This window comes from Oncorhynchus tshawytscha, linkage group LG10, assembly GCF_018296145.1.
Source record: "Oncorhynchus tshawytscha isolate Ot180627B linkage group LG10, Otsh_v2.0, whole genome shotgun sequence".
In the NCBI taxonomy this organism is placed as follows: domain Eukaryota; kingdom Metazoa; phylum Chordata; class Actinopteri; order Salmoniformes; family Salmonidae; genus Oncorhynchus; species Oncorhynchus tshawytscha.
In genome coordinates this window covers 18,915,608-18,933,079 of record NC_056438.1, presented here as the reverse complement: position 1 = coordinate 18,933,079, position 17,472 = coordinate 18,915,608, and the positions used below count along the sequence as shown (strand labels likewise).

Genomic DNA, 17,472 nt, shown 5'->3' with positions numbered 1-17,472 from the left:
TCAGTAGGTCAGAAATCTAGTCGTACTGAGGAGAGCTTTATTGGACGTAGTCAACTTCAGCAAGGAAGAGAGGAGAGAATGACCCGTTGGCAGGCCAGTGGCTCCTTTATGAAGGAGATGGGCTCACTAGACCTGTGTCTCCAACAGACACCGTGTGATTGGTTGCTTTGAGCATGCGGTCACACCCTTGCATTTCCCATTGTGAGACAACGAAACAAGTATTTGAAATAGAACAGGGAAGTTTGCGGGCGCTTCCCCCATTTTCAGGTCCTTCACGAACTCAGACATGAGAGAGCACACCAAGCGCTTAGGTGAAACTCTCCAAAACCATCCAAGAATGTATGTGTCAATGAAACATTTTGAACACAATGTTATCACATTGAAGAAGGAACTAGAAAAGGAATTCACTAAACAAGAACATTTGTTTTGTTTAGCATTCTGGCCGCTACATGCTAATAGTCCAAGTCAAACAGACAATTTGAATCTGATCATATATCACTCCAGTGTTAATCTGCAAAATTGTAACTATTCGTCTACCTCCTCATGCCTTTTGCACACATTGTACATTGTATATAGACTCCCCCTTTGTTTTCTACTGTGTTATTGACTTGTTAATTTGTTTATTCCATGTGTAACTCTGTGTTGTCTGCTCACACTGCTATGCTTTATCTTGGCCAGGTCGCAGTTGTAAATGAGAACTTGTTCTCAACTAGCCTACCTGGTTAAATAAAGGTGAAATAAATTAAAAAATCATTGATCAGTTTTCTTTATGATACATACTGTACAGTACCTGTCAAAAGTTTGGAAACACCTACTCATTCCAGGGTTTTTCATTATTTGTAATATTTTCTACATTGTAGAATAGTAGTGAAGACATCAAAACTATGAAATAACACATATGGAGTCATGGAGTAACCAAAAAAGTATTGAGACCCCTTGACTTGTATTGTATTGTTACAGTCTGAATGTAAAATGTATTACATTTTACATTCAGATTTTGTGTCCAAACTTTTGACTGGTACTGTACAGTATGTAGCGTAAAGAAAACTGACCAGAGATTTTGTGTCACTGGTCTACACACAACCCATAATGTCAAAGTGGAATTATGCTTTCAGATGTATTTATTTTTTAATAAAAAATAAAAAGCTGAAATGTCTTGAGTACGTAAGTATTCAATCCCTTTAATGGCAAGTCTAAATATGTTTAGGAGTACAAATGTGCTTAACAAGTCATATATTAAGTTGCATGGATGAACTCCATATGCAATAACAATATTTAACATGATTTTTAAATGACTACCTCATCTCTGTACCCCACACATACAATTATCTGTAAAGTCCCTCAGTCGAGCAGTGAATTTTAAACACAGATTCAACCACAAAGACCCGGGAGGTTTTCCAATGCCTCGTAAAGAAGGGCACCTATTGGTAGATGCGTACCAATTTAAAAAAGCAGACATTGAATATCCCTTTGATCAATACACCCAGTCACTACAAAAATACAAATGTCTTAGTTGCCGGAGAGGAAGGAAACCACCATTTGACCATGAGGCCAATGTTGACTTTAAAACAGTTAGAGTTTAATGGCTGTGATAGGAGAGAACTGAGGATGGATCAACAACATTATAGTTACTCCACAATACTAACCTAAACTAAGGATGCCTGTGCAGAAAACATGCATCCTGTTTGCAATAATGCACTAAAGTAAAACTGCAAAAAATGTAGCAAAGAAATTAACTTCATGTCCTGAATACAAAGCATCATGTTTGGGGCAATCCAACACATCACTGAGTACCACTCGTCATATTTTCAAGCATGTTGGTGGCTGGATCATGTTATGGTATGCTTGTCATCGTCAAGGACTAGAGAATTTTTTAGGCAAAAAATATATGGAATAGAGCTAAGCACAGTCAAAATCCTAGAGGAAAACCTGGTTCAGTCTTCTTTCTATTAGACACTGCGGGACATATGCACCTTTCAGCGGGACAATAACCTAAAACACAAAGCCAAATACACACTGGAGTTGCTTACCAAGATTACATTGACTGTTCCTGAGTGGCCTAGTTACAGTTCGACTTGAAAATGGCTGTCTAACAATGATCAACAATCAACTTGACAAAACATGAATATTTATTTTAAAGAATAATGTGCAAACATTACACAATCCAGGTTTGCAAAGCTATTAGAGACTTACCCAGAAGGACTCACAGCTGCAATCACTGCCAAAGGTGATTATAACATGTATTGCCTCAGATGTGTGAATGCTTATGTAAATGCATCATTTCTATATTTAAGTTAATACATATTCAAAAAAATGTAAAAACATGTTTTCACTTTGTCATTATGGGGTATTGTGTGTGGATGGGTGAGAATTTTAAAAGAATCCTTTCTGAATTCAGTCTGTAACAAAAAATTGTAAAATAAATCAAGGGGTATGAATACTTTCTGAAGGCACGACAAATTGGATATTGTTTCATCATGTCAAATCAATTCAAATTTTATTAGTCACATGCGCCGAATACAACAGGTGTAGACATTACAGTGAAATGCTTACTTACGAGCCCCGAACCAACAATGCTGTTTCAGAAAAGTATGGATAAGAATAAGAGATGAAAGTAACAAGTAATTCAATAGCAGCAGTAAAATAACAATAGCGAGACTATATACAGGGGGGTACCGATACAGAGTCAATATGCGGGGGCACCAGTTAGTTTAGGTAGTATGTACATGTAGGTAGAGTTATTAAAGTGACTATGCATAGATGACAACAGAGAGTAGCAGTGGTGTAAAGAGGGGGTGGGGGGGGCACTGAAAATAGTCTGGGTAGCCATTTGACTAGATGTTCAGGAGTCTTATGGCTTGGGGGTAGAAGCTGTTTAGAAGACTCTTGGACCTAGACTTGGCGCTCTGGTACCACTTGCCGTGCGGTAGCAGAGAGAACAGTTTATGACTAGGGTGGCTAGAGTCTTTGGCAATTTCAGGGCCTTCCTCTGACACCGCCTGGTATAGAGGTCCTGGATGGCAGGAAGCTTGGCCCCAGTGAAGTACTGGGCCGTTCGCACTACCCTCTGTATTGCCTTGTGGTCAGAGGCTGAACAGTTGCCATACCAGGCAGTGATGCAACCAGTGGTGCAGCTGTAGAACGTTTTGAGGATCTGAGGACCCATGACAAATCTTTTCAGTCTCCTGAGGGGGAATAGGTTTTGTCGTGCCCTCTTCACAATTGTCTTGGTGTGCTTGGACCATGTTAGTTTGTTGGTGATGTGGACTCCAAGGATCATGTGATCTTGTTTGGCTGGTGTATGTAAAAGTGTTGAGAGTCATGCAAAGCACTATACAAATTAAATGTGTTATTATTACTATCATTTCTGTTAATACTATCATTATTATCATTATTATATAACTATTATTAAATATGTGTATTTGTTTGATGATTCATTGTTCTTGTACCCAGTGGGAAATCATTGATAAAGGAAACAATATCACAATACTGGTAGCATGTTTAGAAGAGGACCCCTTGAACAATACCTAGGGTTAGGGTTGACAATAACATGATTATAGAAATATTATCAGAAATGTATGTCTCGTACAACAACCGCATTCATAAAACCTTTTCTAAAACATCCAGGTTATCTTAAGGGGGCAAACATTTCTGTTGACCATTGATTACATTTTTGAAATTATTATTATTTCTATTTGCGTTTTTTTTTGTTTGTTTCAGGCACAGATAAAACAACCAGAAATAGATCAGATAATAATCAGTAGTATATGGATTGTTAATCATGAAACATTATAGAATCTAATACATTATTACACATGTATTACTACGCACATATTGACTTTATACACAATTTGAGTTAGGTACCAATACATTGACATTTTCAATAATATTTTTGTGTTAATACATGCCAATTTCTGTGCTATTATGCCTGTTCTGCATCAGTGTAAGTAATTCAAGTGCCCGTAGGAAGGAAAGTGGTACACCTGGATAAAATCTTTATTTATCACTCCATGAGGGTATAGAAGTCTGCCTGGGGGCCACACCAGCAGAGCAGCCTATGAAGTATTTGCTGGTCTTCAAGCACTCAATTGTGAGCTTAAGGCAAACAAAACAGAACTCTTTATTGCAATTCTTGCATTCTATATTTTTACAGCCAGTCTTATCGTGTTCTAACAATACACCACAGGTGGGACAGGCACGTGTGGATGGGCAGCCGGTGACCCCCTGGACATCAGCAAATGTGACAGTAGGGCAGGTCTTCAGCAGTTCCAGATCAGTCATGCAGTCATCGTTGTCACAGTGGTCAGAACTCTGTTGTGTACCTTTCCACTGCTGCAGACACAGCCAGCAGAACTCGTACAGCTGGCCTTTTTCTGCTGAGCACACTGTGCAGTGGACTCTCAGGTTGGAGAGGTCAGTCCTTGCAACATATGAGTTGCAGCCTGGACACTTGTTTGAGGTGGGGTGTGTAGGATAATAAGTACAAATGAATAATAAATAGGCTTGATTCTTTCCTGCAACATTGCATACTCATAGTTATTTGAAAAGTGATAGTTTGAATGACTGGATAGTTGAATGCATAAAACAATTTCAGAAAATACTGACCGATTTGTAAGAGTTCTGGGCTGAAACCAAGTCAGCCATTGTCTCCTCAAATTTCTTCATCTCCTCAGGAGTCAGAAGAGCCAGTTTACGCACTTCTGTGTAAGACCACTCGGCACCACACATTTCACCATCTTCACGTGATGCAGGGCAAATGAATGTGCACTTTTTCTGGAATCACAAAATACAGTTTGTGGTCAGCGGTGAGAAATACAAAATACTCTAATTCAAATAGCTTTGTTCTTGATCTTGACGGCAAGTTATAAGCTTCAGAAATTCAGAACAATTGAGTATTCTGAAAAGGTTAATGGTTGACTTTAAATAAATGTTTGTACTGTCACAAGGCAGTGCACAGACCTTTGGTGGGGCAGACGCTAAATGTACCCCCCCCCCCAAAATAGAAATTCATTCACACTTTTAAACTGATCCTGTTGCTAAATGTTCCATTATTAGGTCATAAAACACAGTCACCCATCACACATTGTAGGCTAAGCAAGCTAAAACCAAAGATTGAAAGGAATTAATTAAGTATGTTTGCTGGAACCACTACTGGAGAGTGCTATTACCACGTTCACAAGCTAATCGGAATTAGGAAACACTGAAATATCGGACTTGCAAACTGGATGAAAAAAGCATGTGTATAACTACAACCAGTTAACAATTTGTAGATTTCAGTTTCTTAGTTCCGACTATGTTATCTGATCATCGCTTATGTAGGCTAGATGAATCCGCTAGTTAGCTAGGCTCTGCTGTCATAACAAGCTAACTAGTTATAGGCTACTTGATTTGAATTTGTTCTGCTACTGACAAACAGTCAAACAGCAGTTGCCCTCTTCTCTGTCCCTGACCACGAGACAACTTCAAAGTAACCTACTACAGGCAGTATTCATTTCAAACTCACCCCTGGTGTGTAGCTTGTGCATGCAACAAGTGCAGCAACGCACTGCCGCACTCATTTTTTAAACTTGACCTTTGTTTGACTAGGCAAGTCAGTTAAGAACAAATTCTTATTTTCAATGACAGCCTAGGAACAGTGGGTTAACTGCCTTGTCCAGGGGCAGAACAACAGATTTTTACCTTGTCAGGTCGGGGATTCTGTCACGAGTCAGACCGAGGGTGGCTCCCCTTCCCGGTCGGGTGGCGCTCGGCGGTTATCGTCGCCGGCCTATTAGCTGCCACTGATTGTCTTTCCTCCCCCTCCTTGCATGTTTATTGTTAGCACCTGTTAGTGAATCATTAGTTGGGCTTTATTAGACAGCCGGCCCGCCTGTTTCTTTGTGCGGGATTAATTATTGTGACCTTCGGTTATGTAGTAGAGGAACGTGTTTGTTCCTGGTCGTGTATTCTGCTGTACTATTTTCGTCCCCTGTGTTTGGGGCATTTTGGTTTTGAGCACCCAGTGTTGCGTTAGTGCATTAAAGAGCACAGTATTGCACTCTCTGTTTCCTGCGTCTGACTCCACACCCACGACACCCGAATGCCGCCATCCATCCATGGTTTCTGGTTAAGGTATATTTTAATAGTCACAGTTGGTACAACATCTCCAATGCACTTCTTTATAAACTCACTCACCGCGTCAGCGTATAGGTCGATGTTGTTCTCTGAGGATGACCGGAACATATTCCAGTCTGCGTAATCAAAACAATCTCGAAGCGTAGCTTCCGATTGGTCAGACCAGGGTTGAATGGATCTCGTCACTGGTACATCCTGTTTGCGTTTCTGCCTATTAGATGGTAGGAGCAAGATGATGTTGTGGTCGGATTTGCCGAAGGGAGGGCGGGGGAGGGCTTTGTATGCATCGCGGAAGTTAGAGTAGCAGTGGTCGAGTGTATTGGCCCTGCACGTAGTGCAATCAATATGCTGATAGAGTTAAGGTAGCCTTGTTCTCAAATTTGCTTTGTTAAAATCCCGAGCTACAATAAATGCAGCCTCAGGATATATGGTTTCTAGTTTACATAGAGTCCAGCGAAGTTCCTTGAGGGCCGTCTTTGTGTCTGCTTGAGGGGGAATGTACACAGCTGTGACTATAGCTGAGTAGAATTCTCTTGAAGTAAAATGGCCGCCATTTGATTGTAAGGAATTCTAGGTCAGGTGACCAGGAAGACTTGAGTTCCTGTATGTTGTTATGATTACACCATGAGTTGTTAATCATGAATCATACACCCCTGCCCTTCCTCTTCCCAGAGAGGTGTTTATTTCTGTTGGCGCGATGCATGGAGAAGCCCTGCATTGGCTTGGCTGTGTACATAGGGTCGTTGTCCTGTTGGAAGGTGAACCTTCGCCCCAGTAGGAGATCCTGAGCGGTCTGGAGCAGGTTTTCATCAAGGATCTCTCTGTACTTTGCTCCATTCATCTTTCCCTTGATCCTGACTAGTCTCCCAGTCCATGTTGCTGAAAAACATCCCCACAGCATGATGCTGCCACCACCATTCTTCACCGTAGGGATGGTGCCAGGTTTCCTCCAGATGTGACGCTTGGCATTCAGGCCAAAGAGTTCAATCTTGTTTTCCATTGTCAGACTGTCCCTTAGATTTCTTTTGGCAAACTCCAAGCGGGCTGTCATGTGCCTTTTACTGAGGAGTGGCTTCTGTCGGGTTCTTGGTCACCTCCCTGACCAAGGCCTTTCTCCCCCGATTGCTCAGTTTGGCCGGGCAGCCAGCTCTAGGAAGAGTCTTGGTGGTTCCAAACTTCTTCCATTTAAGAATTATGGAGGCCACTGTGTTCTTGGGGACCTTCAATGCTGCAAAAATGTTTGGTACCCTTCCCCAGATCTGTCCATCGACACAATCCTGTCTCTGAGCTCTACTGACAATTCCGTCGACCGCACAGCTTGGATTTTACTCTGACGTTCACTGTCATGTGTGGGTCCTTATACAGACAGGTGTGTGCCTTTCCAATCAATTAAATTTACCACAGGTGGACTCCAATCAAGTTGTAGAAATATCTCAAGGATGATCAATGGAAATGGTATGCACCTGAACTCCATTTCGAGTCTCATAGGAAAGTGTCTGAATACTTATGTAAATAAGTCATCTGTTTTTATTTGTAAGACATTTCTAAAAACCTGTTTCGCTTTGTCATTAAGGGGTGTCACGAGGTGCCCTTTTTGATGAGGATCATAGCCCCCTCTCTCTCTCCCAACACAGGTTTATGATGTCATAAATACCTAAAACTATTTACCCCACTCAACCAAAATGAAGGTTGAGAATCCATTTGTTACCAATGAGAACGACTTTGCAGTACGGTAACGTCAAAGGGTTGAATAATGTAACAATATTTCTCTATTCCAACCATTTTAAATTGTTTGTGGGTATTTAAAGAACAATCCTTTCGAATTTGTTAATAATTTGTGATGTAACTAAAGACCTTAGGACAACATAACTGTATCTCTTAATGTAAAAATGTGCTAGTTGTCAGAGTCACATCCAAATGTGGGGGAAAATCTAGGATTAAATATGAAACTATTTGTGAGAAGATGTAATGTGATGTTAACCAAGTCCGTGAGCACAGACACTACGACGGCGTCATGGACCGAACCTTTTCCCAGAAGTGTATACATTTATATTAACCTGTTGAGTGTAGGGGGCAGTATTTTGATGTTTGGATGAAAAACGTACCCAAATGAAACTGCCTATTTCTCAGGCCCAGAATCTAGAATATGCATATAATTGTCAGATTAGGATAGAAAACACTCTAAAGTTTACAAAACTGTCAAAATATTGTCTGTGAGTATAACAGAACTGATTTTGCAGGCGAAAACCTGAGGAAAATCCAACCTGGAAGTGCTGTCTTTCCTGAAAGCTCTCTGCTCCATTTAAAGGGATATCAACCAGATTCCTTTTCCTAAGGCTTCCACATGTTGTGACCAGTCTTTAGACTTAGTTTCAGGCTTTTATTTTGAAAAATGAGCGAGAAAGATCACATCGCGTCATTGGATGGCTGGGTGCCAGCATCGTTTTGCATGCGCAACAGCTTGGAATAGACATTTTCTCTCGCTCTCCTATTGAAGAAGCTACAGTCCCGGTTGAAATATTATCGATTATATATGGTAAAAACAACCTGAGGATTGATTATAAAAAAATGTTTGACATGTTTCTACGAACTTTACGGATACTATTTGGAATTTTCGTCTGCCCGGTCGTGACCACTTGAGCCTGTGGATTTTTGAACATAACGCGCCAACCAAATGGAGGTATTTTGGATATAAAAATAATCTTTATGGAACAAAATGAACATTTATTGTGTAACTGGGAGTCTCGTGAGTGCAAACATCCGAAGATCATCATATGTAAGCGATTCATTTTATTGCTTTTCTGACTTTCGTGACCAATCTACTTGTCTGCTAGCTGTTTGTAATGTTTGCTGAGAGAGATGTCCTTACATAAACACTTGGTATGCTTTCGCCGAAAAGCTGTTTTGAAATCTGACACGCCAGGTGGATTAACAACAAGTTAAGCTGTGTTTTGCTATATTGCACTTGTGATTTCATGAAAATGAAATATTTTTTGTAATTTAATTTGAATTTGGCACTCTGCAATTCAGCGGATGTTGACGAAAATGATCCCGCTAACGGGATGGGTGCATCAAGAAGTTCAGTCAAAGAACATAAGGACTAGGAGTCCCCACGTTGAAATGGCTACAACTCTATTACCAAAGGACAAGACCAGACAGTGTGGCGCATTGGCAACATGGCTAGAAATGGTTAAACTCTGAGACTATCGATCACTACAGAATAAGTGTGAAATCCTAGGCCGTCAAACAACCGGCCTGCAGCTGGAAATGTACGTAGCGTAGGATGAGAATACCGACAACCGCGGAACCATCTATTCTAACAGACCAACTCTAAGAACAATGGTACTCAGAAAGATCCATTCTCAAGAACATTTCTCCCAGCAACGACCATTGGTACACCTGTTGTAACCATTATAAACACAACCAGAGAATTTCTGTCGACTGACTCCCCAGCAGACGGACCTGCGATTTCAATAGAGAGACAACAAGACATACGGGCGTAAATATATACATTGCAATTATTTTCAAATGAGCGGCCGTTCATGTGCTAAGTATTAGCATTTCAATTAGTATAATTATTAACTGTATATTGTGGGTCCATTCTGTCTTTCCCGCTCTTTACCTGTCACCACCCCTTTCCATTGTCTACCAAGCCATCAGATTGGTTTAGCCCACTAGGGACTTTTTATTGCATTGTGTTAGTAACCAATAACTATACTCTTTGTTATGTATTTCTGTGATTATTTAGTTAGTTAGTAAATAAATAATTAAGCCATATCGTATAGAGGTAATAATCATTAATAGAAGACTGTAATCGATAAGATATGAAAATATCTGAAGAGTTATATTCGGGAAATATTAACTCTGTAAACATTTTCCCGTGGTGCCCCGACTTCCTCGTTGAATGTTTACATGATTTAGTTTAATCCCGTAATAATCAAACCTAGAGAACTGATTTGATATAAATAAGTCTTAACATTGTCACGTTCTGACCTTTATTTCCTTTGTTTTGTCTTTATTTAGTATGATCAGGGCGTGAGTTGGGGTGGACAGTCTGTTTGATTTTCTATGTTTGGTTTCTGTTTCGGCCTATGGTTCTCAATCAGAGAATCATACTTAGGTAGCCTGGGTTTCACTGTTGGTTTGTGGGTGTTTGTTTTCCGAGTCAGTGTTTGTCACCACACAGAACTGTTTCGTTGATGCACGTTATTTTTGTTTTGTTCGAGTGTTCAGTTGTTTTCGTAATAAATAATTATGGACACTTACCACGCTGCGTTTTGGTCCGATCCCTGTTACTCCTCTTCAGACGAAGAGGAGATCTGCCGTTACAAACATTTAATGATTGTCCAGTCACGACAGGGGTATTGTGTGTAAATTTGAGGAAAAAATATATTTAATACATTTTAGAATAACATAACAAAATGTGGAAAAAGTCAAGGGCCTGTATACTTTCTGAACGCACTGTATGCATAGGCCTATATGTGTGCCCAAGCCTTGAAAAAAAACTATTAAAATAATGATTGTGCTCTTCTTTATACAATGCATATTACGCAATGCAGAAAAGCATTAAAAAAACGGATTTAATATTACTTTAATTGGTCTAGCCTAAATTCAAAAATTAAACAAATTCTAGTAATCACCTTTGAGTGTGGTCTGTATGCTTACTGGATGGACTGGTTATCTTATGCTACACTGAAGTTTCTATTCATGAGTCTGGGAGACGATGCTGTTGGTTCATTGATTTTGCATGGCGGGTTTCAGAGTTCGTCTATAATAGTGAATTTGATAATGGGCCATTCTAAATCGAAACTAATTTAACATATTAGTAAAGACAATATTACATTGAGAGTAGTTTGATGCTCACTTGAGGAGAGAACAGTGTGTGCAGCCTGAGGCAAGCTTTAAAGAAAAATCAATTACCTACAGTCACATCATGCAGCCCATATATGTTTTGATTTCTAAGACATTCGAAGGTTTGTATCATTCCCAACTAAAGTTGCTAAATAGCTCTAAATCTAGGGTAGCCTATGGGACATGTTTCAAGTGATCTCTTTTACGCTTGTGGGTTCAATCCCCTCGGGGGCCCAGTACAAAAACGTATGCACTCATTACTGTAAGTTGCTCTGGATAAGAGCGTCTGAAAAGACCATTTCGGTTCTCACATAGAAATAAGTTGCATTTGCAAAGTATTTCAACAAACTGGAAAACATACGGTACCAGTCAAAAGTTTGGACACCTACTCATTCAAGGGTTTTTCTTTATTTTTTTATATAGTAGTGAAGACATCAAAACTATGAAATAACTCATTTGGAATCATGTAGTAACCAAAAAAGTGTTAAACAAATCCAAATATATTTTATATTTGAGATTCTTCAAAGTAGCCACCCTTTACCTTCATGACAGCTTTGCACACTCTTGGCATTCTCTCAACCAGCTTCATGAGGTAGTCACCTGGAATGATTCTCGGCAGGTTGCCTAGTGGTTAGAGTGTTGGGCCAGTAACCGAAAGGTTGCTAGATCGAATCCCCGAGCTGACAAGGTAAAAATCTGTTGTTCTGCCCCTGAACAAGACAGTTCAGTTCACTGTACCTAGGCCGTCATTGTAAATAAGAATGTGTTCTTAACGGACTTGCCTAGTTAAATAAAAAAAATGATTTCAAAAATAACAGGTGTGCCTTGTTCAAAGTTAATTTGTGGAATTTATTTCCTCCTTAATGTGTGTAAGCCAATCAGTTGTATTGTGACAAGGTAGGGGTGATACAGAAGACAGCCTTTTTTTGCAAAAGACCAAGTCCATATTATGGCAAGAACAGCTCAAATAAGCAAAGAAAAAGGACAGTCTATAATTACTTTAAGACACGAAGAGTCCAGCTGTAGGCCTGTTGTAAGGCAGGTCCTCACCAGACATCACTGGCAACAACGTTGCCTATGGGCACATACCCACCGTCTCTGGACCAGACAGGACTAGCAAAAAGTGCTCTTCTCTGACGAGTTGTGGTTTTGTCTCACCAGGGGTGATGGTCGGATTTGTGTTTATCGTTGAAGGAATGAGCGTTACACCGAGGCCTGTCCTCTAGAGTGGGATCGATTGTGAGGTGGAGGGTCCATCATGGTCTGGGGCGGTGTGTCACAGCATCATAGGACTGAGCTTGTTGTCATTGCAGTCAATCTCAACGCTGTGCATTACAGGGAAGACATCCTCCTTTCTCATGTGGTACTCTTCCTGCAGGCTCATACTGACATGACCCTCCAGCATGACAATGCCACCAGCCATACTGCTCATTCTGTGCGTGATTTCCTGCAAGACAGGAATGTCAGTGTTCTGCGATGGCCAGCGAAAAGCCCGGATCTCAATCCCATTGAGCACGTCTGCGACCTGTTGGATCGGAGGGTGAGGGCTAGGGCCATTCCCCCCAGAAATGTCCGGGAACTTGCAGGTGCCTTGGTGGAAGAGTGAGGTAACATCTCACAGCAAGAACTGGCAAATCTGGTGCAGTCCATGAGGAGGAGATGGACTGCAGTACTTAATGCAGATGGTGGCCACACCAGATACTGACTGTTACTTTTGTTCAAGGACACATTATTCCATTTCTGTTCGTCACATGTCTGTGGAACTTTTTCAGTTTATGTCTCAGTTGTTGAATCTTGTTATGTTCATACAAATATTTCCAGATGTTAAGTTTGCTGAAAATAAACGCAGTTGACAATGAGAGGACGTTTCTTTATTTGTTGAGTTCATATGTGTTGGAGTGTCAGTGCAGTGTATGCGGGTAGAGTCCAGTGAGTGTGTGGGTAGAGTCCAGTGAGTGACTATGCATAGATAATAGACAGTGGGTAGCAGCATTGTAAAAACAGATGGGGGGGTGTCAATGTAAATAGTCCGGGTGGCCATTTGATTAATTGTTCAGCAGTCTTATGGCTTGGGGGTAGAAAGCTGTTGAAAAGCCTTTTGGTCCAAGACTTGGCGCTCCAATACTATTCAATGTGCGGTAGCAGAGAGAACAGTCTGTGACTTGGGTGACTGAGGTCTTTGACCATTTTTAGGGCTTTCTTCTGACACGGCCTAGTATATAAGTCCTGAATGGCAGGAAGCTTGGCCCCAGAGATGTACTGGGCTGTACGCACTACCCTCTGTAGTGCCTTACGGTCAGACGCCGAGCAGTTGCCAAACCAGGCGGTGATTCAACCGGTCAGGATGCTCTCAGTGGTGCAGCTGTAGAACTTTTTGAGGATCTGGGGACCCATGCCACATTGTCTCCTGGGGGGGAAAGGTGTTGTAGTGCCCTCTTCATGATTGTCTTTGTGTGTTTGGACCATGATAGTTTGTTGGTGATGTGGACACCAAGGAATTTGAAACTTTCGACCCGTTCCACTAAAGCCCCGTCGATGGGCCTGTTCGGTCCTCCTTTTCCTGGAGTCCACAATCAGATCCTTTGTCTTGCTCACATTGAGGGAGAGGTTGTTATCCTGGCACCACACTGCCAGGTCTCTGACCTCCTCTCTATAGGCTGTCTCATCATTGTTGGTAATGAGGCCTACCACTGTTGTGTCGTCAGAAAACGTAATGATGGTGTTGGAGTCGTGTTTGGTCACGCATTTGTGGGTGAACACGGAGTACAGGCGTGGGACTAAGCACGCACCTCTGAGGGGCCCCAGTGTTGAGGATCAGAGTGGCAGATGTGTTGTTGCTTACCCTTACCACCACGGCGGACCGTCAGGAAGTCCAGGATCCAGTTGCAGAGGGCAGTGCTTAGTCCTAGGGTCCTTAGCTTAGCGATGAGCTTTGAGGGAACTATGGTGTTGAACGCTGAGCTGTAGTCAATGAACAGCATTCTCACATAGGTGTTCCTTTTGTTGGGGCGGTATGCGAATTGGAGTGGGTCTAGGGAATCCGGGAGGATGCTGTTAATGTGAGTCATGACCAGCCTTTCAAAGCACTTCATAGCTACCGACGTGAGTGCTACAGGGCAGTAATCATTTAGGCAGGTTACCTTCACTTCCTTGGGCACAGGGACTATGGTGGTCTGCTTGAAACATATTATTACAGACTCGGTCAGGGAGAGGTTGAAAATGTCAGTGAAGTTGCTCCACGCATCCTTTGAGAACACGTCCTGGTAATCCGTCAGGCCCTTCAGCTTTGTGAATGCTGACCTGTTTAAAGGTCTTGCTCACATCGGCTACAGAGAGCGTTATCACACAGTCGTCCGGAACAGCTGGTGCTCTCATGCATGCTTCAGTGTTGCTTGCCTTGAAGCGAGCACAAAAGGCATTTAGCTCATCTGGTAGGCTCGCGCTACCGGGCAGCTCACGGCGGGGTTTCCCTTTGTAGTCTGTAATAGTTTTCATGCCATGCCACATTGGACGAGCATCAGAGCCGGTGTAGTAGGACTCAATCTTAATCCTGTATTGACACTTTGCCTGTTTGATGGTTCGTCTGAAGGCGTCGCGGGATTTCTTATAAGCATCCGGATTAGTGTCCCGCTGCTTGAAAGCGGCAGCTCAACGCGGATGCTGCCTGTAATCCATGGTTTCTGGTTGGGATATGTACGTACGGTCACTGTTGGGACGATGTCGTTGATGCATTTATTGATGAAGCCGATGACTGAGGTGGTATACTCCTCAATACTATTGGATAAATCCCGGAATGTATTCCAATACTGTAGCGTAGCGTCCGCGTCATCTGACCACTTCCGTATAGAGTGAGTCACTGGCACTTCCTGCTTTAGTTTTTGCTTGTAAGCAGGAATCAGGAGGACAGAATTATGGTCAGATTTGCCAAATGGGGATGAGGGAGAGCTTTGTATGCATCTCTGTGTGTGGAGTTTTTTCCCCTTTGGTTACACATGTGACATGCTGGTGGAAATGATGTAAAACTGATTTCAATTTGCCTGCATTAAAGTCCCCGGCCACTAGGAGCACCGATTCTGGATGAGCATTTTCTTGTTTGCTTATGGCCTTATACAGCTGGTTGAGTGCAGTCTTAGAGCCAGCATTGGTTTGTGGTGGTAAATAGACAGCTATGAATAATATAGATGGGAACTCACTTGGTAGATAGTGTGGTGTACAGCTGATCATAAGGTACTCTACCTCAAGTGAGCAAAACCTCAAGACTTCTATCTACCAAGCGCTATGATGAAACTGGCTCTCATGAGGTCCACCACAGGAAAGGAAGACCCAGAGTTACCTCTGCTGCATAGGATAAGTTCATTAGACTTAACTGCACCTCAGATTGCAGCCCAAATAAATTATTCACAGAGTTCAAGTAACAGACGTCTCAACTTTGACTGTTCAGAGGAGACTGTGTGAATCAGGCCTTCATGGTTGAATTGCTGAAAAGAAACCACTACTCAAGGACACCAATAAGAAGAAGAATTGCTTGGGCCAAGAAACACGAGCAATGGACATTAGACCGGTGGAAATCTGTCCTTTGGTCTGATGAGTCCAAATTTGAGGTATTTGGTTCCAACCGCCATTTCTTTATGAGATGTACTGTAGGTGAACGGATGATCTCCGCATGTATGGTTCCCACCATGAAGCATGGAGGAGGAGGTGTGATGGTGTAGGGGTGCTTTGATGGTGACATGGTCTGTGATTTATTTAGAATTCAATGCACACTTAACCATTAAGGGTACCACAGCATTCTGCAGCAATACAACAGGACAATGACCCAAAACACACCTCCAGGCTGTGTAAGGGCAATTTGACCAAGGAGAGTGGTGGAGTGCCTCATCATCTGACCTGGCCTACACAATCACCTAAGATCAACCCAATTGAGATGGTTTGGGATGAGTTGGACCGCAGAGTGAAGGAAATGCAGCCAGCAAGTGCTCAGCAAATGTGGCTACTCCTTCAAGACTGTTGGAAAAGCATTCCTCATGAAGCTGGTTGAGAGAATGCCAAGAGTATGCAAAGCTGTCATCAAGGCAAAGGGTGGCTACTTTGAAGAATCTAAAATATATTTTGATTTGTATATCACATTTTTGGTTACTACATGATTCCATATGTGTTATTTCATAGTTTTGATATCTTCACTATTATTCTACAATGTAGAAAAGTAATAATAAAGAAAAACCCTTGAATGAGTAGGTGTCCAAACTTTTGACTGTATATCAAGTATTTTTATTTTAAATTGTTGGTGTTGAGCTGGAGTATGGCGACTGCTATACTCAATTGATGTCCCTAGGCGAATAGGGCAGGTGCTCCAGCATCCCCAGTGCTCTATCTGTGCACATGTCTGTACTGTCATACAATTATGGCTGAAGACAGATGGTGCGCTGAAGACAACTGGGGGAAAAAACGGGTAAAATAATGACCAGTGATTTTGAGGTCAGAAAGTCCGAGTTCGAAAAAGAGGCCAGAGTTCCCAGCTTGGAATTCCGAGTTGGATGAATTTTCCCAGTCGGAGCTTGTTTTCTTCCAGAGTTCCTAACTGCATAAGTAGCCTACCTTGTCGAGTAGGCTAAGGCACCATCCGGTCAATGACTCTGGGGTGACAGCGTGACCACAGGACATCTCTGCCCTCAGAGACTCATATATAACCCCGCCAACTGAAACACAGCACAAACAATATGTTTCTCTTTTGAATTTTACCTACTGGTATTCCCTTTTAAATTAGCATTTTCTGTAATGGAGGTCACAGATGCTCATATCTAAGGTTATAACCCAGGAAAAATGATTTACTAAAGTTATATGATTAATTATTTTGCTTACAATGTAATTTCCTTTCATTTTTCATGGTTGCAAAGGCGAGTGACGCAAATGCCACCGCAATTGAAGAACGATCCATATGCAACATGTATCTGATATGTAAACCTATAAGCTTCTATTACATTTTTAAAGTAAACGCTTTAGTTCTTGCCACAGTTGTCATTAGGGTAACATAGCATGCAGAACAAATTATTAACTTAATTTACTCTTCAATTGTCTAACGTCTTAAACTAATGAAAATCTTACTAATGTCGTCATCTCTGTTCACAAACTTGAGCGTCTTGTCTCCGGGGTCATAACATTTCTCTTTCTCCTGCTTCTCTTTCTTCTGGCATTGGGTTGTTTTGCTGTTCCCCATCTTGTCTTTCAACTGCTGCTATCACTATGCTGTGAAGTGAGTTATGAATCTGACTTAGCAAGTGAGCCAAGTCTGCTCGCTGGCTATTTCTTACAGCTGCTTTCAGCTTTCACTTTTTCTTTCCATGTCAGTGTTTATAATAGGACACCAGACTGAAATTTACCTCCAGGGGCAGACTGGGACCAGAAATTGCCTTGGCATTTCTGGCCCATTTTTAACCTTGAGGCCTCCACACAGGACATTTTTTACCTTGAGGCCACCATACCGGCCAATTTTTGTTTTGTTTTTTGTGC

The 17,472-nt window shown here is 41.7% G+C and overlaps 1 protein-coding gene across 1 annotated transcript; it reads right to left on the bottom strand.

The window, feature by feature from the left end:
* Window positions 1-3,169: 3,169 nt before the first annotated feature.
* LOC112236302 (potential E3 ubiquitin-protein ligase ariadne-2) lies at window positions 3,170-17,272 on the bottom strand. The gene is made up of 4 exons (XM_042328290.1): window positions 17,068-17,272; window positions 16,561-16,661; window positions 4,606-4,773; window positions 3,170-4,449 (listed from the first exon to the last, which is right to left on the bottom strand). The coding sequence occupies exons 1-4, from the start codon at window positions 17,177-17,179 to the stop codon at window positions 3,997-3,999; spliced, it is 834 nt and encodes a 277-aa protein (XP_042184224.1). The 5' UTR covers window positions 17,180-17,272; the 3' UTR covers window positions 3,170-3,996.
* Between the last annotated feature and the right edge of the window lie 200 nt (window positions 17,273-17,472).